The sequence below is a fragment of the Antechinus flavipes genome, chromosome 4 (assembly GCF_016432865.1).
Source record: "Antechinus flavipes isolate AdamAnt ecotype Samford, QLD, Australia chromosome 4, AdamAnt_v2, whole genome shotgun sequence".
Lineage (NCBI taxonomy): Eukaryota > Metazoa > Chordata > Mammalia > Dasyuromorphia > Dasyuridae > Antechinus > Antechinus flavipes.
The window spans coordinates 393,972,693-393,985,452 of record NC_067401.1 but is presented as its reverse complement, the minus strand read 5'-3'; the positions used below and the strand labels follow the sequence as shown (position 1 = coordinate 393,985,452).

Sequence of the window (12,760 nt, the reverse complement as noted above, 5' to 3'; positions counted from 1 at the left end):
CAGTTAAAGTAAATTCACTCAATAGTAAATGTGGCATATGGTGGAAATACTATATTTATATCTATTAATATATCACTCTGTATTTGATCTCACAAGAGACCAAAATTTTCACCAAAAATTACAAAAATTATTATTTAGGTGAAATTTTTTTTGTAACAAAAAATAAATTCCTGTGTAAAGAAACAAATAACCATGCCCAAATGTATGAGATAATTCTCAATTTGAATGATACATTTTTTACTCTGAATTGGGACTAAAAGTTATAGTAATTTGTAGGAAATAACATTTGAAAATGTAATGAATAAATAGAAACAAATAATCAACACAACACAATTAACTGCACATAAAAGATATTTAACACACATTTGTTTAATAAATTGTTAAAATTTTCACCATCAAACAGGTTATTTCTATTCATGAGTTGATCTATTCCAACCCATAAATAACTGCTTTCTAATTATTTCTTATGTGTCACTCTGTTGTCTTTTTAAAGGAAAACACATACTACTCCTTGTCAGTAGAGATTTACTGTGCCCAATTTTACCTGAAACTGAATTTAGAGAAAAATCTTTTTAAAACGGCAATAGTTATTAATGCTAGTACTTTATCTCAGAGAAAGTGGTGATAGGGAAAAAAAAAAGCTGCTTTTCTTCTCTATGCTTTTCCAAGGCACTTAGGATAGCTTTGACTATATGACCAGTAAGGTCCTTGCCAAGTACAGAAATTTTGACATTCACAGACATCTCCTTCTAAGTTTCTTGGTAGGAGCAAAAAAAGTCTCATTCACAACAGAGGGATGCAGGTTAGTTTTCTCTACATGTTATAGGTTCCCCAATATCTTTCCCTGATAATACCCAATTGTATCCTTTTTAAGGGTGAGATGTAGGGTATAACTTTGTGTATGTGAATCTGTTTTTGTTCATTTATGCATAGAAAGTTTTAATCCTCTATCACAAAGGCTTTTTATCAAAAAACAAAACCCACAATAATCTGATCTATATCCATAATTCTATGGAAGAAGAAAAATGGCATTGTATTCCATAATATAAATTTTAAAAAAACAACAAAAATGACATCAGTGATTCATTGTCTTTTTTAGGTTTTTTTTTTGTTTGTTTGTTTTTTGTTTTGTTTTTGCTCATTGCAAAACTGCAAAGGAAAGCACAATTGAAAAAATGGCTATTTTTTCTGTAAGGAAGAGACTTGGGAAGGCAAATGAATAGATATTATATATAAATAATATGTGTATTAAATGACTTTATAATTCTGAATTAAATTCTTAATATGGCAATGTATTACAATATAAATTACAATGTACAAAATACAATATAAATACAATACAAATATAAATTACAATATAAATAGTATGAATAAAATGGGGAAAAAAATTTTAGTCTATGCACAGCTTTAAATTCATCCAGGAGCCAAAAGACACTTTCAAGTTTTCAGAAAAAAAAAGATCAATAGTTATTGACAAAACATTTAATTACTGAAGTAATAAATTTGAGACTTTTAAAGTTGAATAATGCATTTTCCCTAAATTTAAGAACACAAGCATTAAAGGGCATAAAACAAAAGTAAAATGCAAAAGGTTTTTTTCCCCCTTTGGGAAGGCCTCTGAACTGAGATTAAAATAGATAAAAGTATATTTATATGATTAGACTTTTAATGGTAACTAACCTTTTGAATTTTTAAAAGTCAACTCATAATTGCATTTCAACCCTAGCACATCACAAGACCTATTATTATAGTTTATTTATAAAATAGTTTAAACTTTGGAAATTTCAGCTTCTGAGATATAGGAATTATAAGAGTATGGTAAACATTAGATAAAATGTTACAGCTTTAGAGATTTTTTTGTATCATTTCAGCTTGGGAAAAAGTTTGTGTGTGTGTGTGTGTGTGTGTGTGTGTGTGTATGTATATTAATTTTCTAATTATTCCCCCATTTAATAAGATTACAAGATAAAAGTATTTGGGGAATCTCTGAATTTAGATGTTTCTATCTCTATAACAATGAAATCACAAGAATTTCAATTCTTCCCGTCACTATATAATGCATATCGTTGACATTAATGATGCCAATACTATAAAAATTCCAAGGATTTCATTCAGCCAAAGATACAACACTGAAGCAAGCTTTGGAAATTGAGCAAAACTGGGCATGCAATAAATTTCTTATTTTATTGTTGAGGGTAGGATTCTGGACAGAAATTTTAAATACAAGAACTAAAATACAAGAACATTAGCTCTTCATGCAAAGTGTACCACCTTTGAAATATTGGCATTGCACCATACACTAATCATGCAGCTACAAAACAGAGCATACAACAAATCACAGAACACTACAATGTTTATTGTGCCAAGAATTATGTCACCTACTTGTCAATAGAGCCCACCATGTAGTAAACCATTGGAAACCAACAGATGGCATCCAGAAAATGCATATCTGGCCTACGTAACAGATGGGTTACAAAATGAAACACAACATCACAACAGTTGCAGCACTTTGAATGAAATCTAGTTAAATTGGCTTAACTTACACTGACAAAATGGTCACTGATGACCAAATTTATTTTTAAGAAAATTAAGCAATTTATATTTTTATCTTGCAAAAGAAACTATCTTGTACTTGTCATAAAGAATGAGCAAAATAAAATGTACTTGAAAATATAAAAAGAGTTTTTGAACTTTCAAAAACAGAAACAAGATGGCACGATCCTATAAAAATATTTTGACAATAAAATTTATCCAATGACTAATAAAGAGACATTGCTAGGAAACAATTTTGAATCAGGATCTCAAAAAGATATTGAATTAATGATTTTCTACTCATAAAGTCATCATAATTCAAATAATATATGCATTCTAAGTTAATCTAAAGAGAACTTTCTCATAAAGATATGCAAAATGAATCACTGCATCAATTAATATCAATGTATAACATTTGAAAAATATTTACATATGCATATTTATATATTAATGATAGCTCATAGTTACCTATGAGAAATATTTATACTCTCAAGTAAATAAAAAGGTATGTTATAATTCCAGTAGCTATACTGAAATCCTGAGTGACAATAGACAACAATTCTAAATTCAATTATTCCTTTGTACAGGTTGTACAGCCTAATTTGGTGAAGTGGTAATAATATTCTCACAAAAGCAATTTACTATTAATAAGGGTAATCTATTACTTCCTTGCCAAGTTTACTACTATTAATAGTGAAATTGGCAAAAAAAAAGTAATAGACTAAGCTTTAGAATTAGTGATATATATGTAGACATATGCAACTATATCATGTAAAGTGTCATTTATTTGTATATATGTACACATATGTATATATAGAGTGTGTGTGTGTGTGTGTGTGTGTGTGTGTTGATGCAAGCATGCACACAGATATACATAGACACTACTCTGATTAAAAACAGCAGAGGGCACTTTTGTTTATATTATTAAATTACACATTTAAATTCATTCTTCATGAAATTTACAAAACCCAAAAGAAACAAGTGCATTCTTATACATTAGTAGGTTTCTTTCGTTTTTTGTTGCTTTTGCTATAAATCATTCTAGTTTAAAGGATGATCACAATAAATATCTCATAATACTAAAATATATGTTTCATATGTATGTGATAATAATGATAATATATGAATTAAGCTTTATTTGAATCACTCTTTCCTAATCAGCACACTGTAAAATGTAGGTAGATGAAGATAAATGAGGTAAGAAGTCCCATACATGTATATATGTACATAAAATAGTTAAATACTAACTATACTAACTAACAAAGAACTATGGTTCTTTGAGCAATTTCCTTAACCTTTATGAGAATCAGTTTCCTCAAGTATAAAATAAAAGGATAGACCACAGGGCCTCTAAGGTTTTTCCAATTTTCATTTTAAGAACCAGTTGATGATAAACTATCCCACAAGAGTATTTTCCATAAATGTAAGACTAATGAGGGAGGAGGAGACTTTAATTGCAATTAATTAAATTGTATATGTTTTTTTTTATGTACATAGCAATATATGCATGCATGTTTAAAATTATGAGCATGGTCCGGTACACATATATTTATAAAATATATGGCTTAATTGGAATTGTACTTAAGCACTTTCCTTTCAGCAGTATAATTCATGGAGTCTGGGAGCACATATCACTTCCATGTAAAATTTGATATAAATTAATACTAATCTTTCTTATTATCTTGAAACATACACATTAAATTTTCACAAATGAATAATACCACCCATCAAAAGACACAGAATGATTGAAAAAGTATTAAAAAATATTTCAATGAGATGGTCTTCAGGCCTGAGCTTACACTGATTTTTACATTATCTTTGAAGAAGCAATTTTAAATTAACAAAGAAAATTTTATTATATAGATAGGATTTTGCTCTGTTCAAGAATGTTTTCTTTTTAAAGGAAAGGCATAATGATAATAAACTAGTGACCTGGAGTTAGGAAACCTAGCTTCAAGCCCTGGCTCTGTTACAATTTTTCTTTTTGACCTTGCATATATCCATTTGGATTATTTATGCTATGGTTTCCTGACTTGTAAAGCAAAGAAAAACAATGGGAGATATCAGCTCCAGAAAGTCTCTTGAGGACTTTATAAATGTAAAGATTTGTATCACACTGATTTGTATTCATAGATGATCGCTATAAATGAATTACCTCTCTCTCCAATAAATCAAATCCAGTGATGGTTCTATTTTGAAACATAATCTTATCATCATTTTTATAAAAATATTAAATTTGTTTCTTTAAAAATCAAATGAAATAATATTTTTAAAGTGCTTAGTACAGTGTCTGACACAGAGTAGATACAATATAAACATATAAATGTGCATTTTCATACTCCTACTGGAAATAAAGTCTCCATTCTTACAATTATTTTGCAATATTATTTTTTAATCATTGAGTTAACCTCAACCTGGGAACATATTTCTTGGCATTGTACTTTGGCCATGAATTAGTTATTTCAAAAGTGAAGCAAAAGTAATTTTATACAAACTAACTGAAATGATAGCAATATTCTTGTGATAAAAGTATTGATATTTTGACAATATAACAAAATATCAGTAATAGTCTAAGAAAAATCTAAGACTTTTATCAGAGTATGTAACCCTTCACTGCTGGAGTCAAACTACCTAAGACTTAATAGATAACTCTAAACAAGATACTCATATTCAGAATAAATACATTCAAATCAAAGCAGTCACCTATATATTGTCACTTTATCAAGAAATCCATGAGTTAGCCATTCTGTGATATAAAAAATATTAAATAAAATGGAAATGTCAAGCTCCACAAGATTATCAACATTGCTTAAGAAATAAAGACCTATATTCTGGCAAGAGACCTTGCTGGAAAATAAAAATAATATTTTGGATAACCCAGGTTGAAGGTGACTATATCAATGGAAAATATATATAATGATGCTGTGTAATGCCCTGATAGTTAGGAGTCATAGAAGAAAGTAGGAGACTATTTTAACTAAAGCACATTTAACAAAAGAAAAAAAAAAAAAAAAAACTAGAAGAGAAAAACAGATTAAATGTTATACTTGAGCACACAGTATAAAAATTAATTTTAAATTAGGCTTTCCTGACTTCAATTTATGAAATTTAACTATTAAATCAAGTAATCTTTGCCAGCCACAGTAATTAATTAGAATTAGACAAAATATTATATATTTAGAATTTGAAGGTAATTTAGAGGTCATATCTTCTTTAAACTAAACAAATTACAGTATTACACTATCTACTTATCTCCCCCCAATATCTTTAAAATAATTTAAATATTTTTAAATATTAAAATTCTGCTAAAATGCAACAGGAAGATGCTTAGAATTCATAATTACAATGCGATGTAAATAATAACTTGAGTGAGAGAATTTTGAAAAATCTATAATTGAAAAAATCCTTGGAAAGAGACATTTAATAAAGCAATGTTGGAAATTAAAGGGGAGGAAGAATTACTCCAGATCAGGTATTGAGAGGAAATGAGAGAGGATGGGTTTCAAGTCACAACTGGAGGGATTGACTTTGCACTGGAATGACTACAGACTTTGTCTGAGATGGAAAAGAAACAATGAAAGAGAGAATACAGAATGATTCTGAGGTGATTTAAGAAGTGGAATTGAACAGAAGGAACTAATAAGTGTTCTTTTTTTCTGCAAAATATAAGGCAAAGTCTTCTGCTTAAAGGGAGGAAGATGGCTGAAGAAGAAAAAAACAATGTTTAGAACCAATGATGTGAAAAGAATATAACAGATGGTTAATTAAGGATGAGCAAAAAAACAAAAACAAAACATTAGCTTGAAGCAAGTAAGGGCCAGGTAAAATTAGAAAATGAAAAATTGCAATAGACTGAGTCAAAATAATTGCATAACTTGTTCCAGCATCATTCAACAACTTATGAATAAGAACAGAAAAGAGAGATGGGAGGAATAATCCAAAGTTGAAATTTATAAAAGTGCATATATGAAAAGGACAATGGGGCAAGCAATTTAGGATTGGAGAAATATGCAAAGTCAAATTGGTTATTGGATAAGGATTTTGAAGGAAGGAAAGTAAAACTATTAAAGCAGGAAATGGCAAAATCACTCTATTGAGAAGAGAGGAATGATATACAGAGATGTGTGAAAGGATAGGTGTTGGTAATATAAAGAAATTTCAGAGTTATGGAATGAAAAGGCAGAACAGAGATGGTAATGGGATCAAGAGTATGTCCATCACTGTCTTACAGCTTTGATAAAGTGAAATTAAGAAACATAGGAAATGAAAAGGGTGACATGAGGGAATCAGAGATACTTGAGAGGGTGTCTGTATGTAAATCAAAATCCCTAAGTATAAGAGCAGTGATTAGAATAGGGGAAAAGGTTGAACAGGCCACAGGCAATTTGGCTCTTATCTATAATTCCTTCTAGTGGTGGAGGCTGAAGCTCATGAACCACTTGAGTTTTAGAGTTCTGAGATGTAGTACAGTTAAAAATGATTGAATGTCTCCTCTATGATCTTAATATGGTGATCCCATAAGATAAGAGCTACTCTCTGCTTAAGGAGGGAGCAAACAACCAAAGTTAAAGCTTCCATGACAATTATTATTAGAATCAGGTCTGCAAGTGTGCACTGAACTTACATCCTTTCTATCTTTTCATATCATTCCCTTGCCATGTACTCATGGCACCAAATCTTTACTTTTCTCTTCAATTCCCCTTCATATGGAATGGGCATTAGTTCATTAGTTTTCAATATCCTAGGAGCATAGGGAACAGTCAGTGCAAAGGCAAGAAGAAAGAAAATTTCATGTTGTATATAAAAGTGAAAAAGTTGTATAAGCGAATAGCAGCAGACCAGAGGGTGAAGAGCTTTAAATTTCAAAAAGAATATTTGATCTTATAGGTAATAATGAAGCACTTGAATATATTGGGGGAAGGAGTATTGGAAGGGGTAGTAGAATTAGATCAGCATTTTAGGAAATCTATTTCCTGCAGATCTGTAGAAGAGGCATCTACAATGGCTATAATTTACTAAGATGCTTTCCATAAACCAAAAAAAAAAAAAAAAAAAATGGAGAGAACAAGTAAAAATGAGGGGGGGGGGGGGAGAGTGTAATTTCAGAAGAGGAAGCAAATGAGAAAAAAGTTTTAAAGCTTGAGGAAAAATAGATGAGCAAAGTGTGTGTGTGTGTGTGTGTGTGTGTGTGTGTGTGAGTGTGTGTGTGAAATAGAAGGCTGCTAGTAGCAAGGCAAAAACACCCAACTATCTAATTCTTCAAATTTAATGGATTTAGGGGTATTCTGAGGGATGTCAAAGAATGGAATGGATAAGAATTTTCACACGAATCTAATTTACAGAGCCATTAGGCAAGAACATTTCTTCTGTCATTCTATGAATAGTGACTCTAGAGTGAGATGACCACACCAAGTCATGGCAAAGGACCAAAAAGACCAAGAAGAACTGATTGTGAGAAAACCATTATAGAAAAGTAACTGACAGAAAGTCTAGCTGCTCACACATGAATTTGAAGGTTTAGAAACAAAAAATTCTGGAAAGACAAACCTCCAAACTACTTTGTCAAGGAAAATGACTAGCAAAAATCTATCATGGTCTCTACCAATGTTAAGGGATACTGTGCCTTCAGTCACTAAATCAAGTAAATAGGCATTTAGAAAATGCCTGCTACATTCCAGGAACTATGCAAACACATCCTTATGGTACAGAATATTTTGTAAGCCATTAACAGATAATGATAATCCTTAGCCTATCCGTTTGAAACCTTGTCCCAGATCCTAGATCACCTCAACCTAGAAGAGGATGTTTTTCAGGGAGAGTGTACTCATGTGCAAGCTGATAGGTGACTAACATTCAAGGATGTTTTTCTCCATTGTACAGAATGAAACTCTAATTCTGGACAATCAGATTATCCAGCAAATAAAAGTCTTGCATCCTACAATTAGAAAAGTAGGTACAAAACATCCTGCCACTCATGAGAGGAGAAAAGGGTTGAAGGACCTGTGGGAGTATCCCCAGCATTCTCTTGGGCTGCATGAAGGAAAACAGCCACTGTTCCTCTCCCCTTCCTAACAAGTTTCTTGTTAGTAGACACTGATTCACAGGATCAATGGTTGAGAATGTGAAGGGCAATCGAGAACATCTAATTTAATCCTACTCCACCCCCAATTTTACAAAGGAGGTCCTTTGTAAAAGAATTAAATGAGCAAGATTGATTAAATCACACAGATACTAACAATTAGAATTTGAACCCTTGTCTTTGACTGAAAAGTACTTTAAGACCCCAAGGGAAGCAGAAGTGATGCCTTAGCAGGTCAAAGTGTTGTGATTCACACATTCGGTAAATTGTCCTAATCTTTTAAAAATTGTTAATGTAATATTCCTCAGAAAATACAAACATTTTTAATGTACAAAGAACAAGAAGGAAGTTTTAAAAAGAGATTAAACTTTTCTTACGTAGTTTTTTTTTAAAGAAGTAAATATGTTGGATATTAACAAGAACCATTTGTATTCTCTACTTTTGTTTCTTCTGTCCCATTTCAAAAATATTTTAATGATGGTATTTTGTTTGTTCCTTTGTCTTGGAATCTATTTCTTATTGACAGCTTGCTTTAAAAATCAAGTCCATATATGTTCCTTAGTCCTGATTTCTTTTGATTCATTCTCAATTCCTGTTTCTCTAGTCACTTAATATGCTATTCCCCAAAAAGCATAAATCTAAAATAGTTATTTGATAATAGAAACATGATGCCCTCTGCTGTCCACAACTAATCATACAGGCTTGTAGAAGTATGAACTAAGCCCCCTACTCAGACTTTCTTGACTCATTTTCAGGATCCATGGGCTAACATAGGTGTGTCTGCTACTTTCCATGAAGAAAGGTATCTCTCACTTCATTTATAAGTAACTCTGGCCTTATATTCCAGTGATTCTCTTAATCTGGTGTGTATTTATATACTATCATACTGGAGAAGTCAGCTTTAAAAACTGCTTGACCAAAAGTATCTCTAGTAGAGTGGCAAAAACACTCACTCATCTAATTCTTCAAATTTAATGGATTTAGGGGTATTCTGAGGAATGCCAAAGAATGGAATGGATTAGAACTTGCACCTGAATTTATAGGCACACCATGTAATTTCAGGGAATCGTCTGACATTTCTGAATAAAAGAATATAATAAAAACTAAGAACTCACATTATCAAATTTTATACTTTTTATTTGATTAACAGTGGCTTAATTGTAACTATTTACTTAAGAAGATGCTTCAAAGACTGGTCTAAAAGAAGAATAAAACTTTATTATATGTCTGTACTAATTAATGGTTCCCAAGAAAGAGGACAAATTTTTCAGTTTCTGTGGAGATTTTCTGAGCTAGTTGATTAATTTAATGAAAATTACTGTAATTATTTTCTCAGCCATGTGTTTCCTGCTGTTTTTGTATGATGATGGTCATTTGCAAATCGCCTATTAATAAATGTTCTAAGTAATTCATTGATGCTGCACTGAATATTCTTTCATGCGTAAAGTAGCACAGTATATATTTCCCAAAGAATTATGTGCCATAATGTTTCTGATTTAAAATAGTTCATGCAAATAATAATAAAACATTAGTAATGCATGTAACATAATTTAATAAAATATTTCTGCTGTTAACAGATTTTAAAACATACTTACGGATTATCCAATAGTAAGACTATGGGATTAAGTTCTTTCTTTGGTCTATAATATGCCCTGAGAGGAACAATAAAGTTATACAATCCATTTCCAGCAGTTTCAGCTGCAACAATAATTAGTTTATTTTTGAATCCATAAGCTTTTGCATCCTCATAATAGTTATGTTGACAACTCTAGAGGGAAAAAAGACAAAATACAATTTTGAAGTAATACTGGAATTTGATACAAAAATATTATGTGAAATAAAATGGAGGCTTTATATACAGTCAAGTCAAAACATTTTTCAAATGACCACATTCATGTAAAATACACTATTATTTACTAACAATTAAAATATGCTTTAGTATATCTGTGTACAAAATAATTTTAATGAATAAGGTAGTGAAAAGAAATGGGGAAAATTAAAAGTTTCTTTTTTTCTCAAATATAAAGGGAATTGAGACTTTTTTTTAAGACAGAGCTACTCCCCAATTGATAAATGGACTAAGAATATGAACAATCATCTTTCAGAAGAAATCAAGTCATATAAATATCATATAAATATGTCCTAATAGTCATATAAAAATGTCAGTAATCATAGAGAAATACAAATTAAAGTAACTCTGAGGCATCATTTCACACTTATCAGATTGGCAAAGATGACAGAAAAGGAAAATGATAAGTGCCAGAAGGAATGTGGAAAAAGAAGTACACTAATATGCTGTTGGTGGAGTTGTGAATTGGTCCAACAATTATGGAGAACATTTTAGAATTATTACTAAAGGGCTTTAAAGCTCTGACCCAGAAATATTACTACTAGGTCTGGATCAAAGAAAAGATAAAAGAATTTGTTTACAAAAATATTTGTAGAAGCTCTTTTTTGTGGTAACAAAGAATTTAAAATGGAGGAAATACCTATCAATTGAGGAATGGCTAACCAAATTATGGTACATGATTATGATGGAATGTAATTATAGTATAAGAAATAAGAAGCAATATGGTTCCAGAAAAAACTGGAAACATTTATATGGACTGATACAAAACAATGAAGTGAACAGAAAGAGGAGAACATTGTACACAATAACAACAATATTGTAAGGATTATAAATTGCGAAAGACAGTTCTTCTGATCAATGCAAGAATTCAAGATAATTCCAAAGTACTCATGGTGACAGTGATGCTCATTTCCAAAGACAGAACTAATGAATTCTCAATGCAAATTGAAGCACATTGTTTTTCACTGTTTTTTTTTTTTGCTTTAAAAAAAAAATTACATAGAAAAAAAAAAAAAACAAAACTTGTTTTCAAATATATAAACCAACAATGTCAACTTAATGAAACCTGTTTATGACATCTTGTAGTTCTATTTTTAAAGTACATTACATTAAAATCTTATAATCTATTTTATTTATTATATTGAAAAGAATCTTATTATTTCATCAATTTTTGCACTCCCCTCCAGATGTGCAGATCATAACACATTCATCCCTGAATATCATTATAAACAATTCACCCATGTCCTCTTATATGGTAGTCACAGGGAATCCCTACAAAATTTGATAGGTCCCTAACCCAGACTTTTCTAGATATTGTCAGTATTGAATACTCAAGCTATCCATTGTTCATCCTTTGCCTTATCCATGTGGGTAACTGAGGTTCCTTTTTCATTCATAATTCCTTTAAATAACATCTTTTACGTATCTTTGCCTACTCTAGTTTGGAATGTGTTTCTGCTTATTCATAAACATATAATTCTCCTTTGTCTTTGGCAATTTCCCCAAGACTACTGTGTTCTGTAATTTAATCACAAAACATATTCCAGAATAAATAGTGAATATGAAACTTTGCAATATTAATAGCATTATAAGGCACATATCTACAATATTAATACACAACTACTGAGTTCCTACCACACACTGAGCAGTGTTAGGCATTACATTGATGCATAAATCCATCATTGATAGCTCTTAAATATACATGTAAAGGCACATCAATATGGTTTATTGGGATTTTAAATCTTGACATTTGCAAAAAGTGTAATGCTGGAGAAACTGAGAAAGACAGAGATTAGAGAACAATTTAATAGTTTATTAAATGAGGAGATTTTCTGGGACCAAATGATCCATGTTTGGTCTCAGGGGTGAATGAGACTATCGTCTCAAAGAATCCAGCTCTGCATATTAGACAGCAAGATTTTTTATAGTATAACAAGAACAATGACATAATGGGGGAGGTACCTGGATGGGGATAACCTAATTGGGAGGGGGGGAGGAAGGCACCTAGTATGACATAATGGAGGGAGGTACTGGAGAGGTTACTGATATACTAATGATGTCTAAAATGGATAGAACTTTATTCTGTCAAACATTAAGAAGGAATGATTGTAGCCTAAAGATATAAAACCTTTATCTCATCAAACATTAAGAGGGAAAGATTATAACCTGAGGCAGAGTAACTAAATAGGACAATGGGGAAACTGGTCAGGACATTAAAAGGGAACTGTGGCACAACAAAAGTAAGGATAGTGAAATAAATTGTTTTTGAAGGGCTGAGAATCTTTAAGCAAATACTAGTA

At 30.9% G+C, this 12,760-nt stretch overlaps 1 protein-coding gene across 4 annotated transcripts in view; it reads right to left on the bottom strand.

The window, feature by feature from the left end:
* The window catches only part of KCNT2 (potassium sodium-activated channel subfamily T member 2), a 583,045-nt gene that overhangs the window by 119,622 nt on the left and 450,663 nt on the right, over nt 1-12,760 (bottom strand). For 2 of the 4 annotated variants that reach the window (XM_051998719.1, XM_051998720.1), the window contains exons 19-20: nt 10,207-10,379; nt 2,383-2,454 (exon numbers count right to left, since the gene is read on the bottom strand). In XM_051998719.1, the coding sequence (XP_051854679.1) occupies nt 2,383-2,454; nt 10,207-10,379 (245 nt within the window). The remainder of the gene's footprint in view (nt 1-2,382; nt 2,455-10,206; nt 10,380-12,760) is intronic. The other 2 variants (XM_051998721.1, XM_051998722.1) reach the window with 1 other exon arrangement.